This window comes from Dermacentor variabilis, chromosome 1 (assembly GCF_050947875.1).
Source record: "Dermacentor variabilis isolate Ectoservices chromosome 1, ASM5094787v1, whole genome shotgun sequence".
NCBI classification, from domain to species: Eukaryota; Metazoa; Arthropoda; class Arachnida; order Ixodida; family Ixodidae; genus Dermacentor; species Dermacentor variabilis.
Window position 1 is genome coordinate 40,309,267 of NC_134568.1, and position 23,071 is coordinate 40,332,337.

At 44.5% G+C, this 23,071-nt stretch overlaps 1 protein-coding gene across 1 annotated transcript in view; it reads right to left on the reverse strand.

The window, feature by feature from the left end:
* The window catches only part of LOC142576631 (Na(+)/citrate cotransporter-like), a 40,345-nt gene extending 17,946 nt beyond the window's left edge, over positions 1 to 22,399 (reverse strand). Inside the window, exons 1-7 of the mRNA XM_075686843.1 lie at positions 22,250 to 22,399; positions 18,918 to 19,058; positions 16,879 to 17,227; positions 9,440 to 9,503; positions 8,406 to 8,525; positions 3,679 to 3,798; positions 441 to 521 (exon numbers count right to left, since the gene is read on the reverse strand). Coding sequence (XP_075542958.1) covers positions 441 to 521; positions 3,679 to 3,798; positions 8,406 to 8,525; positions 9,440 to 9,503; positions 16,879 to 17,227; positions 18,918 to 18,980 — 797 coding nt within the window. The 5' untranslated portion in view covers positions 18,981 to 19,058; positions 22,250 to 22,399. The remainder of the gene's footprint in view (positions 1 to 440; positions 522 to 3,678; positions 3,799 to 8,405; positions 8,526 to 9,439; positions 9,504 to 16,878; positions 17,228 to 18,917; positions 19,059 to 22,249) is intronic.
* Positions 22,400 to 23,071: the final 672 nt, after the last annotated feature.

Here is a 23,071-nt window from a genome sequence, read left to right on the forward strand (position 1 = left end):
TTGCTTATCACAATGACAGTGCGTTGTATGTTTTCATGCTGGTCACGTCGGGGTGATAAAACGAACGGTTGAGTCCTCACTTATGGGTCTTTAGTGAGGCAATACAATGAATGGTGCAAGATTTACGTGGAAGTGATTTATTCAATATACGCCATAAAGTAAGAAAGGAAAATATGTATCCCTCAAAACGAAAAACTAGGTACTGTTTGACTACGTTATAATGGCGGATAACTATCAACGAATCCCGTAAAATGTTGATTACAATGAAATGCTGAGTCAAACAGTACGAATAGTTTGGAGGTGACTGTGTGAACAAAAGGCCTAATGGAAAAATAAAATAATGGTGTATGCTTGTGTGCGCATACCTGCACGCCTTCACAGCGTGGAAGAGACTGATGCACCAGACCGGGTTATCACTCGAGGCCCACAGGCCTAATTACCTTAACACACCTAGGTCTTTTCTCCACTTCTGGATGTGCAACTTGATGGCAACACTCGTCGCGGACGTTTGAGGCGCATCACTAGAAAGGAACAGTGAGAAGGTGCACACTTGTAACAATACGCAGGGTGCGTTAAATGGCATTTCTTTAAATATGTAAATCAGCTCAGCTTCTGTGCATGTCATTGTTGCATATAAACCAAGCAGCAATTCTTATGAGTCCCATAATAGAACACGCGAAAGACAAACAGTGGTACAGAGCAAGGAAACGTCGCTCGAGCCAGCGTTTCAACAAAGGTACGTGTCTTCGTCAGTGCCCCACGTCGAAACGTTGCCTGCAGCGACATTCCTTGCTCGGCCACCGTTTGATCACCTCAAGCCTTCTTCTTTCGGTCAAAAAAGCTGGCTTGTTTGAATTCAAATGACGAGGTTTGAGTCCGGGGGCCTTTATTTAAAAAAAAAAGAAATTGTTTTCGTACAACTATACTAATTTCTTATCATCTGTTTCACCTAATGCACGTACCCGGCGATAGCGTGGGCGCGACTTCGTGGAAGTCATGGAGGAAGAGCAAAAAGAATTTGTATTGAAAGTAATCATTACAAATACGTCCACAGCATAAAGAATAATCTTCACACTTGTGTTTGATTTCGCCACCGCGCCACCACAATCTGGCCGCCACAACCTTCCACGCCCACTGAAAGGATTCGGAAACTTGAAGTTCCCGCGATGGTGCGAAGGCCAAATATGTAACTGTGCGGGACAAATCGGGGAACTTAATGTTGAATGCGGAGAAAGAAACTAGCCCGTGCTGGGGTGCCAAACCAGTTAGTGCTCCCGTTATCGCAAAAACAAAACTCCAAGCGCTTTTGCGCTCGGTCTCTGCGAACACTAGGATATTATGGCTGGACACGACTATATCTGCAATTTCGCTATAGATTTTGCGGCTAGGCTTTGAAATATATGACTCGGGGAAAAACCAATTGGCCCCATTTAGGATGCTCTGTTTGCACAAAACGAGTCCCCAACTTATCTGTATCTACTTCTGAATTAGACTTAACGCAGTACTTCACAAATCGTTTTTTTCCTAACACAACGATTTACATGGGCTCTCGTTATTCAAACTTGGATTATTAAGACAAAAAATTCGTCGGCAAAAAACCTATATGCTGCACTGTCGGCCTGTTGTTGAACGTGCAGAGCCCTTATTTTCTTTCTTCTGAATTCCAATTCGTTGAATATATTATATTCCGTTTCATATACATACTTAAGGTGCAACGCTGTAGGAGCTGCCTCAAGAAGTTCCATATCAAAAAACACCACTCAGTGTTTTTCGGAGCCAAACGATTATGACATACAACTGTGAATCCAAACGATGTCAGTTCGACACATTGCGTGGATAACTCCCTTCATTTTTACATGTAATGACTGGAATATACGCACCGAGTGAACTTCCCGCAGTGTCTTTTGAGTGTCGTAACAAAGATATCTGTAAAATGGCAAGCGGCGCCGCGAACAAAGCAGGTACCAGGCGACGGTCAGTATATGTATAGCATTTGAGGCATGTCAACAGCGCCAATAGTGTCGAACTCCGGGTCGCATATATTGCAAATTCTAGAAGGCACAGCGCCTTGGCAACCGCAGTTGAACGCGATTGGCAGAAACGCCGCCGGCGACGCTCGACACCCTTGCAACCGCTTGGAGAGTACGCCTTGCCAACCTAAAGCCTTTCGGGCTAACCTAACTTAACCTAACCTTAACCAAACGTAACCTAACCTAACCTGACTGACCTGACCTTAACCTTAACCTAACCTAATCCTAACCTAGCCAAACCTAACCTATTGGGGACGATACGCAAAGGCAATAATCCTCACTGCTGTGGGAATTACGACGCCAGAGAGTCCGCCGGCGGCGTTTCAGGCAATCGCGTTCAACTACAGTTGTTAAGGCGCTGTGCCTTCCAGATTTTCAATATACGCCTCCGGGTCACGTCCTAGGTAGCGTGGCGTTCATCCCCGCTCCGATGCATCGATGGCGTGTAGCTGCCGCTTTGCAACCACGGACACAGTGACGTTTATGTTCCCGCGCTCGGGAGTGCGCCTGCGCTCAGATGCATTCGGACGCCTTGTTGTGAGATCTCGGAGGTGTTGCACGTATGAACATTGTAGAACACGTGGTATAATTCAAACATCAACCAAGGCAAGAAGAATTCTTTCTCGAAAGCAATTGTGAAACATTGGTGAAACAGAACAAAGAGGGCGAAAAGTGCCAGTGAAAAGAGAGCAATACAACATAATTGCGCAGAACTGGCGTAATTATTCGTTAGTGCATAACTTTCTTTAAGTGTAACGTTAATTATTACCTGGAAGAGTGTAACGTTCAATTCTGTTGTTCTTCTAATGCATGATGCACTAGTTTTTTCACGTGAATACGCAAAGCGCGCAAGTAGCTGTATACCTTCTGCAGCGTTGCATCTAACTATAGAGAGAGTTGATAGCATACCGTGATTCGCGATCCGTTACCCCTGTCAGGTATCTATGCATGCGCGAGTACGTTTTTCACTGCGAATGCTACGGTGTCGCCATGCCGAGCCAACTGCGCATGCACGAGATCTGGCCGGCTCTACCGTCACGGCGGCAAAGCTTGCGCGTAGATGGACGGGGAAAAAACGAAAAGACTTTACGGCGGCCGACGTAGCCAACATGTTCACTTCTGTCACCGGAGACAGCGTCGCGGAGCCCGGCTACATTTTTGTGTGAGACACAAAATAATAACGAGTAGGATCAAGGGCTGCTGAAAATTCGCATCATCCGAGGAGCAGCGCCCAGTGTTCAACCATGAGGTGATCGCAACATGCGACACGCGGGCATTTGGTTTCGCATACGGGTATAACGCGCACTTGAGCTGTCATGATAGGCTCCTCCTAGTCTCTTGTTACACCGCGTAGCCAATTTGTTGTCCATAATTTTCTTTCAGCGTTATTAGACCCATCTTTCTACTTATCCTTCGAGCTACGGTCACACCCAAAAGCTTCCAAGCCTGCGGTGTAACAACGCAGCACTAAGAAAGACAGCTTTTTTTTTTTTGACAATATGGTGCTATAGATATGTCCTAAAGGCGCTCTTATATTAGACAACATAATAACGTAATTGCAATTTCTCACAAATGGCATTCCAGCATGAGACATCTTCCGAAAAACTGGAGCCATTACAGTACATCTGCGGAGAAAGTGAATACGCACAAGTGGTGAAGAAACGTGTTCCACATGAACTGCCAGTGGAGGAGGAATGCAAGGAGCTCCATAGGGAGGAAGAGCATCCACCAGTTTTGCGCCGATATGATGGAATCTTGACCAAAATTCCTAAGAGGGCAGAGAAAGAGCCATAAGTGAGGTCATTGTGAATTAGTGAAACATAGTTGTTTTGTGAAGGTAGCTGCGTAGCAACTGTTGAGACAACGCTCGCTCTAACCCTTTTACGGGCATACAATGATGAGAAAATACGCGAATCCAAAGTGATGTTGAAATTTACATGACGCGAGGCTTGTTTGAGTTGTAGAGGTAGCAGCAGATGTGGATGATACATGCAGCCCAGAGTCATCGTCTGTCTGATTAGCTATGACACACGATGACGAAGGTGATGTGTGGTGCTTGTCGACGGGGTAGAATGTAGGTGATGCACAAAGAACGGCAGATATCTAAATATATTTAAGGCTTCTATATCTCTTGTGTCATAGTTGCATGTACGAATTCTGCGGAATGGAAGCATATCAAGTGGCACATTGCCAATTTCATATACTCGTTGGCCCAAGTCATTTACTCAGCAAGACAGCAGCAGTCAGCCACCGCAAAGTGGCGAAGCAGAGAAAGAAAGCATTGTTTTAAAACATGAAGTTGGCTAAGATGATAACCCCAAGGTAGTTGCAAATAGGCCGTCCTTACAGTCATAAGAGGCTTGGTAAGTAAGAAATTACACACTAACGAAAGATACGTGGCTACGTATTGACTTTTTACTTGCGGGCCACCTTAATGTGACGTCATTGATCTGCTAAGAGCGAATCGTTCACTATAATTAGCAACGTTTGCGATGCTTTGTGGCGCATGGGCGGCGCAAATACGCGAATATACTATGGAATCCATGATTTCAAGCTGACGTCAGTGGTGCCACAGTTCCGGCGCGAAATTTGAAAAGGGAAATCGTTGGAGTTTATTCTTTCTTTGTAAATTAAACCATTCTCAGAATGGCATGTTGTTGAGGAAGGAGCTATGGGCCGAAACTGATTTATTTTCTTTTCAGCGTTCTGTATATATATATATATATATATATATATATATATATATATATATATATATATATATATATATATATATATATATATATATATATATATATATATATTGTGCGCGTCTTCACCTCTTGACTTCAGAAAAAACGACAGACAAAAATGTCGCGACATTCGCCTCTCAAAGCTGACCAGCGAACACCAGCGCTGCCGCCTGCATGTCTTTCGATTCTGCCAACAATATACGAGCCGTTCCATGGCCGATATGGATGAGCTATTTACACGATCTCTATTACAGGGAGCTGGATGACGCGTCGACATCCTTCTACTTAAGCCACCGGAAGTAAGCGGCTGCCTGGTCCCGGAAGTCGACGCTTCGCGACTTTGCAGCGGCACTTCGCATGCACGGGCAGTCGGCCTTCATTCTTTCCTTCCCCTAAAATACCTGCATGCTGTGCCATAAACTACCCAAGCAGATGTGAGAAGTCTTTTGGGAAGACTTCCCACATGTATTTTTCCCACGAGTGAATTGAGCGTCAAGTGAAAGAAGAAACTACTGGCAATCTCCTACATTCAATGAAGCGGAACATGCACCCTACTTTGACTCACATTATCTAGGTTTCACCCATCTCAGATAGTTTTTACAAACGATGACTCGCAAGCTTAGGAAGAGAGAAGTTGAGGCCATCTTTCGGAAAGCACGGCTTGTAGCGATCACTTCAGGGTATCGTGATTAGACTATCGATATAGATTATTGACGGATGGTTATATAACGGTGTAACGTTAGTCGACTATCGACTACTGGCATCGTGCTCTCCCCCGATGTAGCAAATATTGCAGACTGCATCTTGCCATTTGTGTGTGGTATGGAGCAGCAAGCCATAACTTCATTTCATGCCAGTTGGCTACTGTTCAAGAAATACGCGCATGAAAGCTTCTGAACAGGAAAATCAGCGTGGTGATTCTAAGCAGTCATCGTATTTCACAGCTCACATCTTGGTAAGACAAGAGCAAAAGCTGCTTCATTGAGACTAGGAGAGGCAACACCGCTCAAGTTCTTATAGCCACGGTCATGAGGCATTTTACAGGGCAACTTGACAAGCTGGACTAATAACTGTATGGGCACATGCTTAAGTCATCGGCCCAGTTGAACTAGTTCATGTCACTCGGGAGTGCGTAAGTGGCTACTCTCTCAAGGTACGGATGCACTACTCGGTAAGCAGATACAGCGAGAGAACAAAATTCAACAAGGCTGACCATATTCAAGCGCGCGACTGAGTGTCTTTCGTTTTCCCTTTTCTGTTTCCCCCTTTTTTTAATAACCAGTAGTCGCTAGCCTCACAAGTGATTGTACAGAGGAAGCCATTGTATTTCCTAACGTTTTATGTCTCTGTCAAGGAAGTCGCCGTATTTGTAACGTATGTTTACTTATCTCACACAGGGGTAAGGGTCCTCAATATGATTACCGGATTATATCCACTAACTACGGATTTTAAAGTCGGTAGGTGAGGTTCAAGCGCTGGTAAATTGTACTCGTTATTGCAGGACATTAGTGTGTTACATTTACGGTGTAAGTGCACATGAGGGTAACTAATCACCCACTCCACTTGTTAGCTATCTATTAGAGTCGAGCGAAGACCCGCGTTTCCTAAAACCAATCGAATACGAATAGTAGCTATCGAACATCGAATCGACTATCGAATAGTCAGCCGCAGACGTATATGCATATTAACAGCAGGAACTTTTTTGGTGCTTACTTAAGTACGGCACCTGTACTGACTAGCCCTCCCCGCCCCTCCCATAAAAAAAACTAAAGAAAAAATAGCAACAGCGTACTATCAGGAACAAAGAATCAGATTTAAACACAAAGTTACTACTTGTCATTAAAAAGTGCACGAATAGTCTCTCAGTATCTTTAGAGCATGCTCGCAAACACGCTTTCGAATGAATGGCTGCTGTATAGAAAAGAGCTTTACAAATGCGCTAAGTAAATGGTTGCCGGAAATAAAACGGAAAGTTGTGGTTAAAAAAAAAAGCAATGCTGCCGAAGGACTTGTGTGCCGTAAGCACACGTGAAAGGGTCAGTTGTAAGAAAAAAACATATCTGGTCTTCGCATAAAAGATAAAACTGCTACATGACTAGACTGCCAAATCATTAAGTGAAAGGCTACAACCAATACTCTCAGAATGTCACGTAGACTTCTGCCGCGAAATCGTAAACAAAACTTGCATTATCCATCTTGTTTCTGCATTCCTTCGAAAGAATATTTCTCTTTGTTTCTCTTCTGATAATGTGCGGTACTTTGTTTAGAAGATGGAGAACAGTAACCATACATTAGGAGTCGGTTGTCGCTAAATATTTGGTTAGTTTCAAATATTCAGAAGTACCAAATAGTTCATTGTCGAATACGAATAGTTAAGGATTTAATTTTCGGTTCCTATTCGAAACTTCTAATATTCGCCCGCCACGTCACGTCATACATGTCATGAGCATGCTCCAAATAGGTCAGAAACTGATGCAGTAATAGGACATGCATACATATCCACATATCCAGTACGGGAAATAAATACTTGCCTATAACTGGTGAGCGCTTGCTTGCAATGCTTATACCTTCTCAAAACTGCATATTCAGCCACACTGGCAAACCAAATGCACAAAGCACCAAACCTTGCCAAAGTCACACGAAAGATTCAAGCACTGCTAACAACCATTTTTCAGATACCTTTACTTGCTCTAAACTTCATTGACGTTCGCTGGTTGCGTCTACCAGTTGCTACTATTTGTCACAAGTGTACCTATTTCAGCTTCTTCGGCCTCTGCACCTACAGTATCAGCATAACGGTAGAGATCAGTGGGTGTTCAGTCTCAGTATTGTCACGTGTCGTGGAAAAGTGTCCCTTGAACTGGCGCCAATTAAAAGTAGTCCCCGCAGTATTTCGCACATGTTAGGCGATCTTAATGACCAACATGCATCCTATACATGGCCGGTGTGCATTCTTATCGGAGCAATTATTATCGGAATCATTGTTCACGTTCATTCTGCACGTCTTAAGTCTGTCACCGAATCACTTCTCGCCTGATTACGTGATCTGCTTGCAATATCTGAGGCATTTTCTTTGCCATGTTTCTGCCGGTGATATAGTGTTGTTTATGAAGTTCTGCGCCTTTTTACTTACCAAGTTATATACCTGTTAACTTGTTACCACCCTTTCTGTACAATACATTCCGTCCTTGTCGATTTCCATATCCAATACTTATTTCTTTGTTTCTTGTTTTCATTTTACTTTTCTTTATTTCAAACGTTGTATAGAGGCCGATTTCTGCGTTTCTTTATCTTGCTGTTTTGATAAGTTACTGATTTCTGAGCTTGCTGCTGGAGGTTATTCTGCGTTTCTGTTCATTTGTGTACTCGGCGTCACTTTTATATAAAGTTTATCCAGCAGATATTTGAGGTAATGCATATAAATAAATAAATAAATAAATAAATAAATAAATTTTTTTCTATACACGACTGGGTTAGGCGTACTAAACAATACCCTTATGTAGACCAGTAATGGTTGAGTTTGTCAACGATACTGTCGAGCACATTGCACATTGGGACCAAACAATACAATACATATAGCGTATACTTCAAGGTGGCAGGCAGAAAAGATGTCGTGTAGGTAAGATGCATAGCAATGACCTACCTCTTGAAGTAAAGCAAAAATTCGAGGTTGCCTCCATTGCTCGTCAGGTTCATTATAGATGCCAGACCGCACATGACGACCACACTGAGGAGAAGCTTTTTGTGTATAGTGTGATACCGCCTGAAAAGTACGTCATAGAGTACGGGAAACACGGGACATCAACTTTGTTGACTTTTTGCGTTCGCAACAATCCAAACAACAATTTTTAATCAGGTCCTTCGCTTCTGCGCCTCTTTTGTTGTATCCAGTAATGCGTTATGGTTATTTTTTATCCTCATGCTGCTAAAGAAATAGTGTCCAGCATGGCATTTCTACATGCAACAAAGCAAAGCGTGCGGGTATTCCTACCTAATTACCGTCACCAAACCCTTCCCTTTTCCCTAATTACCGGTCTTTCAAGTTGCAAAGCCTTTCAAGGAATAACGGCGAGCTTCTGAGGCAGTCATAATAGTATTCTATAGGTGATTGGCGCCGCGAAAACGTGCAAGGGTCGTTTACGTCATTCCGCATCTCAATACTTCGTGAAATGCGTCCAAAATTTGCAAAAAAAAAATAATGAACCAATTTTCACTGAACTCAGCGAGAGCAGTCTGATCTTTTTAATGAAACATGAGTAAATGTAGCGCATGTATGCCTAGTGAACCTAGGAGTCATTATAGGCCCAGTTATCATCCAATCGATCGCTCACGGAATCAGTTGCCGACCAGTTCAGTACATAATCAATGCTCCTAAGATTCGTGAACATAATTCTGTTATATTGTGGAGGAAGCGTTGATGTGCACATTTCATCCTAAAAGATTTGCATCGCTCCAGGAAACGGGAAGGGACACAGTGTGCTCGTGCTTGACATTACCGGTAGAATGCCAGTCTCTTTCATTCCATATTCAAGAACAGCGGAACACCGGAGCCAAAGAACCGTAAAATCACCGAAAGTCAGTGTCGTACATTTGCTTCGTTTTGGATCGTATGCACACGCCAAATTAAAAGGCATCCCGAGTTTTACAAAAGAGATGGAGCAATTTTTCGATGCTTACTCTTTTTTCCAAAAGTATATTTCCCTCACTTCATGTCGGTCCTCTTCAGGCACGAACAGTTTTCCTGAAATGGAGATAAGCCCAACGACTTAGTGGACGCTGAAAAAAAAAAGGTGGACGTGATGCTGTTTATTCGACTAATCACTAGGCTACGTGATAGTAGCCAACCATTTGATATCATTACTATGCAGGGTGTTTCGCGTTTATAGAACCAGATTTTTTTACGTGGTAGACTGTAGCCATGAGTGATTAAAAGCACATCGCCCTTAGTCCTGTCAAATTACTTGAAATACTTGTATTGAGCACTTATTGAGCACTGAGTATTGACCAATGGCTAGATCTGGCATCAGCAACCTCAAATGATGTTATCGGGAGCAATATCGTCTCTACGTGCCTTACATTCAATTTCAAAGAGCTTGTATGCGGCTAGAGAGAAAAAAAAATAAACTAGTGCGCTCGATCTCGTGTTTTCTTCGCGTCTCGACAATGCGTCTCCACTCGTTCATTTGCCTGGCCCTAGCGATGTTCTCCAAGGTTCGTCTAGCTCGTCGTTTAGTTCGTCGAGCCCATCAAAGGTTGAGAAACTTGTCAGCCTCTACCATTAGCCTGTACAATACTATACCAGAGCAGAAACAGCAAACCTCCAAAATATTGTACTTCATTCGCTTTAAGCTTTCAAAACAGTCCGTGGAAGTCAACTGGTTCTTTTTTTCGCGGAACTCACGGAGCACTTACATTCGCTATGTCACGGTAAGCGAACGGTGATTTTCCCCATGGTATAACAACACACTAAGACGCCTTAACGATAAGCGAAAGGAGCTATTTGGCCAAACTTCCTAACAGCATGTGTGCACAGGTAACTATATTGCGGCCGAAATGAAGTTCTAATTCTAAACAACTAATTCTAAGCAGCTTTCTTTCTTTTCTCCTACAGTATTCAAAACATAATAAAGAATTATGGAAAGTATTAAATCTGAGCTCAAACACGGGACTGCTTACTCCTGCTCCAAAATGTCCAGTCATTTAATAATAATTGTCTCTATATTTATGCAGCCTATACACGAACTGTTTTGTTTAATTATATGGTCAGTCTCACCATCTCTGCAGCCCTTAAAAACAATGCGCGGTGTTGCACCTCTCCTTCTCGCATCTGTCGAATACGAACGCATCGAACGAATACGACATAGCATGCGCATCTGGTGATGTTTGTTCCCCTTTTTCTTGAGTGTCATTGCATCGGTGACCCGGATACCCGAAAGGAGCTGCTTCTCATTTACAAACTGCTCCTGTTTTTCAGGAAATTTGGTTGCGAGCGGTATTACACACATATGTCAAATAATATACAAAATGCCCTACGTAACTTTAGCCAAACTTTAAACGTATGCAAATGCTACATAGCTGGACAGAACAAAGCTAATGCTGTTTGCCGTCACTTGGAGATACTCAGATTATTTTTTTTTCATTCCGTCTAAGTACTTAATTAGCGTTAATTAATCAACTTCTCAAACATTACAATTAGACGAAAAGTGTCAATGAGAAAATTGTAGAGCAACATGAAAAAATCCCGATAAAGTTTTCTGCTGCTCAATACGTGCTACATAAAAGTGTTTTTCCGAGCGTGAAAGAAGTCCGCGAATACAAGCAAACTGCCTAGAGCGGGCCGTCGCGCGGGAATTTTGCGTGTATTCGCGGGCTTATTTCCCGTTCGGAAAAACACTTCTATGTAGCACGTATTTAGCGACAGAAAGCTGTATCGGGAGTTTTTCATGATGCTCTGCAATGTTCTCGCTGACACTTTTTATCTAATTACAATATTTGAGAAGCTCATTGGTTAATTAAGACCAGTTATGTAATTAGCCTCAATGCAAAAAAATAATATGAGTATCTGCAAGTGACGGCAAACAGCATTAGCTTTGTTCTGTCCAGCTACGTGGTGTTTGCATATTGTGAATGTTTGGCTAAAGTTACGTGGGACGCGCTTTAAATGTCTCATTTATTTGCCCAAGCGAATTCCAAGCAAACTTCATGTTTCCCATAATTGCACTAATTTATCATTCACAGGTTGGTCTTCCGCTCATCACATCAGCTCATCGCACAAGCCACCCCAACTAATCAACTGAGGACGAACAAGGGAAACTTGAGCCCGACCACGGCGGCCTCATTTCGATGAGGGCGAAATGCGAAAACACCCGTGTACTTGGATTTGGGTGCACGTTAACAACCTCTGGTAGTTCCAATTATTCCAGAGTCTCCAACTACGGCGTGCCTAGTAATCAAATCGTGGTTTGTGCACGTAAAACCCCATAATTTAGTTTACTTAATTATGGGAAACTTGAAGCTGGCGCCAACGTTTGGACAAGCTTTTTCGATAGGTTGGCACCAGCTTCAAGTGTGCCTCGTTCGTGCTCGGTTGGTCACTTCAAATCTTCGATTCCCTGTGAACCAGCCGTCAAGTTTGGGAGCTACCCCAAAACTCCGTATCCCAGCCCGCTCGCATTTCGGCGCACTCAATTTGGATCCTATATAAACAGCGAAGAACTGAAACTGCTTTTCACCCCACGTCATGCTGCATTCCCATTCATCCAATTTGAGGACTATATATATAAAACTATTGGGTAAATTTCATTTCCCCCCCTCCTTTTTAAACTACAGGCCCACAAGGTACTAATAACTGAGAAATTGAAATTAGGATAAATTATGCAATGTTTTGTATATTAGTTTCAGGGAAAGAGTAAGGCCAACTTCAACGAAATTTTTCTTTGGTTAAACTTGTTCTGAATGAGCACATATACGATAAACAATCTCGACAAAGAGGCAAAACTGGCTATTGCAAAGTTTGCCTATTAACAGCCTCTAAAAAGCACCTAAACAAACGGCGCGTGCACCTGGTGGCTGTCGCTATGACGTAAGTCCCAGCATACGGCCTCCGAGATCTTTCAGTGCACCGCAGATAGTCGCGGGCGCGGCCTGATCTTGGAGGTCATGCTGAGAAGCCGCGCACCCTAAGTCATGCGTCACTTCCGGCGAGACCTAGTAATGGCAGCTTTTTTTTTTTTCTTTTAAGTTTCAGTATCCGAGACGGCTATTTTCGCGAGCTTTTCGTGAAGCTTCCGCTCGTCTACCAAACGTCGCATTTAGCACGCAGGCGAGAATACGTGTGCACTGTATTGAACTAAGCCTTTTACGCGGTTGGAAATTTCGCTGCAGTTGGCCTTTAATGAACACGAAATGAAGACGAAGACAGGGCTAGAAATAGTAGACTAGGCGGTTGTTTCATCTTTCTTACCTTGTCTTCGTCTTAATTTCCCGCGCATTAATCTTTTCTGTGAATATGAACCAACTAGGCCAACAAGAAGCAATCTTAATTTTAGCACAGGAGTTCCACTGGAAGAAGTGCGTGTTCAGAAGCATTCGGTGCAGTTGGTACTATAATGTAACACCGTGGCGGCTTCGACTAGAAGTCTATACTAAAGTACGGTCATTTATGTGCCACTTATTTCGGGGTTGTTCAGAAAGCCTGCCAAATATGACTAAAACGTGTTGTGACTAATCGTTTGCGCGCCTCGACAGCAGGGCTATTAAGGCCGGTTTTCGCGAACGACGTCCGCATACTGACCGTAAGAGAAGTGAACATGAGTACTTCAGCTTTCCACTGTTTCCCCTATGAATTGCGATTATCGTGGCTGTTTGTCTTCACAGACAAGTTTCCCTGCGTGGCTGTCTCCATTGCGCTGCTTAAGCTGGGTGCCTGCATTGGCGGCTCTTCGTGGCTCTGCTGAGAGCTTCATTCTTCAGAAAGGCTCCTAAATGTGCTACATTACATGAACGTAACACTGTAGCAACGTTACCTTTTCGAATTTATGGGCTCTCTCTGAAACACTGAAAAATGAAGAGCTGCATCAGGTGTTTCTGAGAAGCCCTTACACCACTCTTTTTCTTTTTTTGAACAATACTTACGCTTTCGAACGCCTGTTCAAGAGTTTGAATAATTAAACTCAACTAATTAGCCTACGAAATGCACTGCAAAAAGCATCATGAGAGCTCAAGTCGACCGCCGGCGATACGCTATAGTTCACATTCGTGTACGAAATACTAGTTTACTTACGGTGGTAGGCCACATTCAAAAGTTAATTTTTTTTCACAAAATTTATTTTTGTTTTTGCATTTTATCTATGTTGTAACATTCAGCAACGTGTCGCCAAAAATCATCTTCCTATCATTATTACATCGGGAGTGGCAGTGAGTTTTCCAACCCATACCCTCGTAGTGCGAATTCGAAAATCATGTAGTACTATTTCTTTTACATAAATATGATTCAAAACACATTTTTCATTTTATGTTGTCGCCGAGCAGGCACACAAACAAAAGGAGACTCTAGTGCATCTCATGAGCTCCAGCTACGACGCTGGCGCATTTCCGGCCTCTGTGTAGTTTTTGAAATCTTTCACGTGGTTTCACATTTGTTAACGTTTTCCTCAAAACAAGAGTTTGCTACACCTCATGTTACGCAAACTATGATAAACTTTTTAATGAACATTTTAATATTAAATTTTGTACACTCACATCACATAGAGATAGGTGCAACGACCTAGAATAAAATAAATTATGCGATATTTTTCCATTTACAGCTCACTTTGCAAATAAATTTTGTCAAAAACTGGCAATTTTTTTCAGTTTGCTTAATTTTTCGAACATTACTTTCTCAATATTCATCACATGCGTTTATCCTATTTTATTTCACAGGTCTCGCACTAAGCTACAGAAATGCCAAAGATTTACTCAATCCAGAAATTTGTTAGTTATGTATCACTGCTGGCACGACTAGCACTTTTACCAAATTTTATGACAAAATATTACCTGCCAAAATATAAGATGAACCATTTTCTGCACTTTAAATAGTTTGTTAAGCTAAATAGGACATACGTATTCGGGAAAGAAAAGTTGTTTAAATCCTGACTTCCGATTAAAAAAAAAAAGATTGTGTTGTCTACCACCTTAAATGGTCGGTTTTATTTGCGTCAAAAAGTCCGTATGCATTGTACAGTCCATTTGATGTTTCGCTTGCAACACGAGTATTTAACACACGCCCTGGCTACCGCTAGAAAATTGCTCCCAGAAATTGATTTACGAGCGCAGTCGGAAATGCAAGGGTTAAATTTTGAGAGTCAATGCTGCGTTACACAATCTAAAATAGGTATGTAAAAACTGTTTGCGAATAAAACATTTGGCTGCCGTGACCAGTTCCTAGCAAGCTATCATAACAATTCCTAGCTCCAACAGTGCTTTTAATATAAAATCAACGAGCACCTACGCTCCTCAAGTGGAACCTGTTTTAACTGTAGTAAAGGTTTCCGTCTTCTAAAGAGAGCATCGTTTTGACTGTGAGTTTCCAAATAATGTAGCGATATTGAACATTCTATTGAAACAGAGCGCCAGTGCCAACGTAAGATTTAGTAGCTATCTCTCCTTCACGGGACATCTGGCACCATTTCCCGATAATCTATCAAAGCAATAAATGGGTCTAGTTGGTTCATGTAGCTCAGACGGATACCGAGAAATACAACAGAGGACACAGAGGAATACAACAGCTCCAGGTGTTTGTGCATATTTGTGTCTTTTTCTTCTTTTCTACCCATCCACTCGCATAAGATGCACGGCATATTGTGGCACACAAACATACAAATAATTACAAACAAAAAGCATCGCCCCCCTGGGATTCCTGAGCCATTATTACGGATCCAGCGGTTTCATTCCTGCAACTATAGTCATAAAGCATCAGCGATAGCTCGTCGCATTCCTACGGAGAGTCACAGATTTATCCACACTCACGGTACAGCAAACACGTTCGGCTATGCTAACGCGTGTTTATACGTTTACGCATCTGCCACAACATTCGACGGGACGAAAGAGAAATGAAGAGACCCGGAAAGAGACGTACTCTTCTTCTCTTGGTCTGGTTTCTTCGGCGGCGAAGATTCGCCGGGGTAGAAAATCTTGCCGTCTTCCAGCAGCGTGGTCCTCTTGCGCGTCCTGCTGCGGTTGGGGGACAGCAGCGCGGATTTGAGCGCCGGTCCTCGCACCGAGGCGGACGCCGACAGAGCGCTGCCGTCCGTGACGCCGCTCTCCACCAGCACCGGCACGGGGGCGATGGGCTCGGAGAGCATCGACCTCTCCATCAGCGAACGCAGTGGCGGAAACGCTCCAGCCGCACTGTGTCCCATCCTGCCCAACATGCGCTTCCAGGTGACCTTCCTGTTTCGGTCGGCCTTCGACCCTTCCATCTCTTGCAAGCCCGTTGCCTGAGAATCCTTCGTGCCTTCTGACGGCTTTTGGCAGAAGGAACTGTCATCCTTGCACGCCTTGTCGTTCACGGTACAGACCGACGCTTCCGCAGGCGTCTGGATTGAGACAGATTTTTCCGTCTCGCATGTTTTGTAGTCCACGTCCGCGGAGCTTGCCCCTTCCCCTGCAGAAATGGCGCCGTCCACGACGCGCAATGGCTTCGCGGAAAGTGACGGGCCAACAGACAGGCTCGTGGACAGGTCATCTTCGGCACTGCAGTTTTTCGTGCATCTTCTGTCAGAACGCGCTGTCGCAGATAGAAACGAAAGATCTTCGCCCGTCAGAAAGCTGCTGTCGGCCGACAAAGACGACTCTAGGGCCTGGGTGTCTCTGTCGACTGGCCCGATAACAGCCTTTTGGTCCGCAGTCTCGTTGAGGACCGGCAGCGATGCGGGCCGTTGGATGTCCGAATTAGAGGTCCGCTGCCCAGACGATGTTGAAGGCTTCTCACCAGTCTCAAGTAGTGACAAAGACGCTCTAGAAGCAGGAAGGTCTCTGCTTGTGCTTGCCGGCAACTCTAGATCTTCATAAAGAGAGATTAGTTAACGGTATTTGGTGAAAAGAATTTCAGAAATCATGAAACGGTAATTTAACGCGTTTAATTTATTAAGCCAAGTTATCTCCCTTTGGTTGCTTTTTTTTGCTTTTCTTTTACATCTATAGGTTCCATTTCATCTCCCAAATCGCCAAAATGCAGCGTTATTTACTAAATATGCAGTTCATTAGGCGACATCTCCATAGTAAGCGCGTGTCCCCAGTTTACCAAACACGCTCGAAGCAATAGTGACCGGAGGTAAGCGGGTTTCGAGTGCTAAACGCTATACGTTGCCGGGGGCTGTGAAAAGTGTCTATTTTTGTGAAGAAACGCGTTTTAATATCGCGACATAGCGTATCTTTGATCACGAACTATACCAGTAGTCGTTCACAGGCGACTCCGTTAAGAGCTGCGGACTTCCCGCCATCCTCGTCCCAGTCGAACCGTTGAACCCCCTCATCGGCGCATCGCGTGGACATTATGGTGCCATGCTTCCCCACAGTAACTCGCACACGAAGCATTGCGCAATCGGGGGTCAAACTCGAGCGCTTTCATCGCTCACCAGTGTCGTCTACGTTCCTCAGGAGGGACTCCCGGATATCCAGCCGGGCGCTGAGGGCGGGCGTGCGCGTGACCGTCTTGCGGAAGAGCTCGCGCTGGTGCAGCACCTGGACGCTCTCCTGCTGCAGCACTTCGACCGCCTTCCAGATGAGCCTGGCCATCAGCAGCACCGCCAGCGTCTCTTCCAGCAGGAGCGACAGGAAGCAGCTGAGCGCGAGGCAGGTGAGCTGCAGGTTGCGAAGCCGCGTCCCACTCATGCTGAGCACGAAGAAGGTGACGTGGGTAGCCAGCGTGGTGGAGTCCGTGGACGCCATCATCAGAACGACCGCCAGGAGGTGCAGGACGGAGCCCTTGACAGGGAAATCGCAGGAGGTTGAACAGACGGCGAGTGTTCGTAGCGCGAGTCACTCGCCACCAGAAGCACTCCATATCTCCAGCCGCCGAAATCTAGCGTCTTTCACATTTGCGCTGCGCCGGTGACGCCGTGCTCGCGCGAGAGCGTTCACAGGCATGGTGAACAGTGTCTGCCGTTAGGACTGCCTGCAGCGAGGGCAGGCTCCTCCATTGCGACGAGCGGGGACCTTCTTTCTTATTGGCCGGCAGAAGTTGCTCCTATAGACCTATCGTGTTCAATGGCTTGCTTTCTGACGATAGCTGTGATGAAGCAGAGAATTTTGCTTGCAGTCGACGCCGAACGCTCATTCATTAACGCAGTTATGCTGTTACGGCAAGTTACCAGCTCCTGAAGTATTGGCCAGTACAAAATTTCGAATAATATAATATGGTCATATTTGCGTTATTTAACGTTAGAGATTCAATTTAGGGATACGCAAGAGATGACAAAATTTTTCGCACCTCATTGTCGACTCTTCTTTGTTAAACTAAGCGCATAACACATTGTAGGAATTTCTAAGCTTCGACGCTTTGCAGCGTGAAACACTAAGGACGGGCGCGTCAGCTTCATTTAATGTGGCAGTGCATTTAATTTGCTAAAGCTAAAGCGACGGTAGGAGGTGTCTACTTTGTGCTGGGGCTGCGCATTATTCGGCACAGCGTTCAGTTCATAACATTGCACCCAAATATCACTTGCTACAATGCACAGTTCAGTTGGCATGGCGTTCTGTTGCACAGCTCTCTGTTGCAGGCTCGATTCCGGGCAGCGGAAGTGGGAGTATACCGAGGGCACGTTAAATACGATAACGTTCGTCTATACTTAACTTTAGGCGCCCTTTAAAGCAGCCCAGGTGGTCATAGTTCATTTGGCCCCCCTCCCCTCCTATTCTACACACACACATGCACACACGCCAAGCATGCCTTATAATTTTCTGAACATGTCCCAGACAATAAAATAAATAAATGGTTATTATTGCACAATTTTCTGCCTCATTTCTGCCTCGTCCCACTCAAGGCCGTTACGACCAGAAAATGTACCCATGGCATCGTGACGAGCTTGCGGGGCCGCTTTTAAGAGCCGACTGCATCAAGCCCTTTCCATGCGTCAAGCCGGCATCGTGTGGTATGTGTCGCACACGCTATGCATCGCCCCAGGGTGTCCCCATAGACCTCTTGTCCGTAACTGTTCGCATCTGTAGCGAAGCCGGTCGTCCGAATGATAACCCTTCACAACACGGCGACAACATCGGACGGTTGGCTACCAGCGAGCAGGATCAATAACCGCATACGGTGATACCAAGGGACGCAACTTGCGCGTTTTACGGCGGGAAACACGCTCTTTGCAGTCTCTGTGTCTTTATTTGGCCGGTAAAGCAGGAATCCGAGCTAAGTGCGCGGGATACTGAGACGTGGCTGAGCGGCAAGCAAATTGCGCTGCCACCAGCTTATCTGCTCCGTGCTTGTGTGCGGCGTGATTGGGCGGCACTGAGTCACGTCATGCTCGTCCGCGGAATTAGGTTCCTCCTGTGAATCCAGCTTAACGGGAAAAGAAGTCGCTTTTGTACCGCAAGAACAACACTGCGGCCAAAGGCCTAGGCACCCGGCATTGAAATAGCGTGCGTACAGCACCTTACGTACAGCACCTACCGGGAAGTAGTCAGTCACCTCCCCGAACAACTCGAGTTCCATGTAGAGAAAAAGTGGCATCATGACTGTGACTTGAGTGGGCAGCGCTTCTGTCAGCAATAGTACAGTCACCGAGACCAAGCAGTATGCGGAACGGGCATCCTGGTGTAGAAAAGAAGACAAAGCTAAACCAGAAACATTAATTCACTGCGTTCAGTCTGCACGAAAGAAAGATTGGTAAATTACTCATAGCAGCTTTTTTAATTAACTTACGTCTTTAGAATTCCTTACATGACTAGGTGAGCGTAAAATTCGCATTTATTTAGCTTCAAAAAGAGTGCGTTAAGTGTTTATGAGCAATTATTTTTTAGTGAACAAATATTGTTTCAATCCTTTAATTAATTATAACATGTCAAGATATTAATCAAAAATGTTCCGAAATTTTCATGTGTTTCTTAATTTCCCAGCGCACATATATAGTTGAATTCGCCTGTTCTTTTCGACGTCCGTACTATAGATTACCATTTACGAAACACGGAAAAAAAAAACACTACTATTTATTTCAACTTCATCCTCGGTGAAAATACAAAAAAAAAAAGCTTTTCGCTGCCTAATTATGACTGAAAACGCCCCAGTTTCACGTAAACTGTAGCTACACTCGTATACACTGTCTCTAGAATTCTGTCCATTATACTTCAAGGAGTTGATGGCTGAGAGACGCATAATGGTAGACATTGCGCTCGCCCCTCTGTCCTCGTCTGCTCATGCTTTATGTACTTAGAACGTCCCACCAACTAGCTGAAGTAAATGTGCAAGCTAAGCTGTTCGTAATTATTTTCCTATTCCGGCGAACTACTTCCCTTAAAGTTGTTATAAGGCCGCGTGCGCTACAAACAGACACTAACAAGAAACTTATTTCCTTGTTCTACAATGTTTGTTTAGCGCTTTCCAGAATAAGGAACAAGCGTAAGCAACAAGCTCTTTTGAGAAACCGCTGTTTCATAATTAAAGGGACACTAAAGGTTAATATTAAGTCAACGTGCACTGTTGCAATACCATCCCAGAAACCTCGAAAAGCTTGTTTCATTCGAAGAAGAGACTTATTTTAAGAGAAAATACGTTTTGAAGCGTCCGCGTACCTCTAGCGGAGTTCAATTCGCCCACCCTCCGATTGAGGAGTGGTGACGTCATGATCTCATAGTGACGTCGCGCAGTCGGTGAGTGAAACGGTGCCCGCAGACGGCGCTACGGCTTTTCTGCGCAAAACGCAAACGCGCGGCCAGAAACAGAGCCAAGACTGAGCCGACAGCAGCGCGAAAGCGGAACTATGGTGGCTAGCGGAAGGGAAAGCGCGCGACGATACGCTGGTTCTTTATTTTATGACGCCAACTTTGACACTCGTTGCAATGGACGACCCTAACAACGACACATTGGCTCGCGATGCTGGGCTCGACTTCAGCTATTTAAGCACTGATGAACGTGACCTGCTGCTGAGGGCTCGCGCTGCCGGCGTCGTTGCGTACTACTACGACGGCAACTGTATGTCATGGCTGTACATATTCGCACATTTGTAGCTTTTCCTTCGTGAAATCCAAATGCTGCACTCACCGCCCCGTCTTCGACCTGCAGTTGTTCTTGCGCTTCGGAGAATGCAGGCAAGACCGACAAAACAGCGCTACGGGAAAGTTTTGTTTTGCAAGGCACTCCACACGACTTAAGTAAGTCGGCGTTGAACTCGTAATCCTCTGGACGAAAGGGCAGCGAGCACACTATGCGATTTTTTCGGCTCTTTGCCAACGCGCTGAGGCAGAGGTAAGGCACTTAACCACTTCGAACGGAGAGGTTCACTCGTTGGCACACAGTGATAAGTAACGCTGGATTCGCCGCTGCAACTGTCCTTAGCCAAGTTCCGCGGACCATTCGAACATACCACGACATCACATGGACGTGGCATTCTCGCTGCTTGTTCCAAATGGAAGTTTCGCAAGCCAGTAGAACCAGCGCAGCACGACACGATAACGAAACAACCGAAACTCCAAAGCACGCGCGGCGCAGAGTCGAGCGAAAACGAAACCTTTCGACCACCCATACTACTGTAGGGTAAGGCGAGAATGTTATTTCATCTTAGAATCGAATAGAAGTAGACAAGTAGATTTTCTTCCGTCGTATAACCTAATGAAATGATCTTTTTAATACGAGTAGTTAAGTACTAGTGACAAATTATGATGAGGAGTGCCTTCGCTTCGTCATCGGGCTAGTACCGGAATGTCGCTGGGGGGTCTCAAATCGTGCCATGCATTTACCTCAATTTCTCGGTTACTAAAGCTCTGTTCGCGATTATATTGACGCCTTAGACGTTCTAGAGCATTGCTCTATCACTTTAACTTGACTTCATAGTAACCTTTAGTGTCCCTTTAAAGCACAAAAGTAACTGGAACGCCAATGCATTTCGTCCGACATTTTGAAAATTAATATCTCGTAATTGGTGCTGTCCAGAGAGATCGTTCCAAGGGGATACGCCGTGTGAACTCAGCATCTATAATTAGTACGTTGAAATATGTGGCGTAAAGCAAATAATTAAAAGGTCGATTAGTGTAATTACGTTAATTAACCAATCGAACATTTTGATTTCTCGCACGAGTAACGTGCCGCCCCATCGAGTTATTTAGATCAAAGATCAGAATTGTGCTATCTGCTATAGGCAGTCTAAATAAAAATTAGTGCAGCTAAAATAAAAAAAAAACACGGTATGTTGTAGACACGCGTATGCGATTGGAAACGTGCGAAGCCACCCAGCACGGCCAGCTAGAGGCGCAGTGTCAGTAATGTCGCTTACCTCGCTCTCTTGAGAGACCACTGCTAGCAGGACGATCGCACATGCGACGCCAAATATGAAGAGGCACTTTCGCGACCGGGGTAGCCCACTCAGTTCCCAGAGGCTGTGGCGACCTGACATAGTGCTGGTGACGCTGCTTTTCCACCGAAAGCCGATACCAGAGTGGCTGACCATCCTCCTGCGCTGTTGCTGCTATACTCTCGTCTGTTTGCACATAAGCGCTGTGAAATGCTATACATGCGACTCGGACGGCAAACGTTGGAGAATGATTCGAATAACAAAAAGAGAAAAGCTTGGCAAGGCATCGTTGCTACGCCATTCAGCGAGGCACTCCGTTCAGTACGATTAGTACGGAATCAGAAAGGACCTCCATCGGGTGAGTGAATATGCGCGTAAGAGACAAAGAAGAAGAAAGCCGTTAACTTAGAAGCAGACCTAGAATGCAGTGTTCTTGCTCTAGTGGTTGGACACAAGAATAAGAACAAGTTAGGCGAGCGTTATCAGACCAAGTACTCACCTCCTCTCCAGATTTCAAGCGCCTCTTATTTCCCTGGTGTAGCGAATTCTTCAACACTAGAAGGCTTGCGGTCTTCAGAAAATTACGTTGCCGGATTTCTTCCCTGAACTTTTGCTTGCCAGGTTAGGTTTGGTACTCACCCTTCCGTGCTGTTTTGGGGATGAGGGTGCAAGAATTCAATAATTCATTCGATATTCTCGCTGCTTCGCTGTTGCAAAAAAAAGAAAAAAAGAATAGTGGCACTTCCCCCTTCTAAGGCTTAGCCTGGACTTAACAGACTGTTTTTTTTTTTTCATTTGGACCCTCGATTCTGGGATGCTTGCTGCGCCATCCAGGTATTCCTTATTGAGTCCAACTGATTGTCGCGTTAAATTTGCATCTCTTGTCTTTCTCTTTGCACTCTTCAATTATTGATGAGTGATTCTTACTGTTTTGCTGTTCTTGTCATTATAACAGGTAATTTTGCTATTCCAGATTATTTATTCCCTGCAAGTCCTGAAAACATATTTTCTATATTATCACTCGGAATAATCCATCTAATTATTTGTCAATTCCTCGCGTAGTGGGTATGAGCCACACTTTTTTTTCTTCTTTTTTTTTTTTTTTGCTGGATAATAGCAACAACATACCTGCATAAAAGACGCTCGATTTAGCTGTCGGAAGGGGAAAAACAAAATTGAATTCTTTCGCGCAATCTAATGTGCACATTACCGGCTTAATGTGAAGCATTTTCTCAGCTTCATCATCAGTATACTGGTGATGAAACCGAAAACACCTGTACATGTGCCACAGGGATATTTTCTCAACCGTGGAGGAATTTAT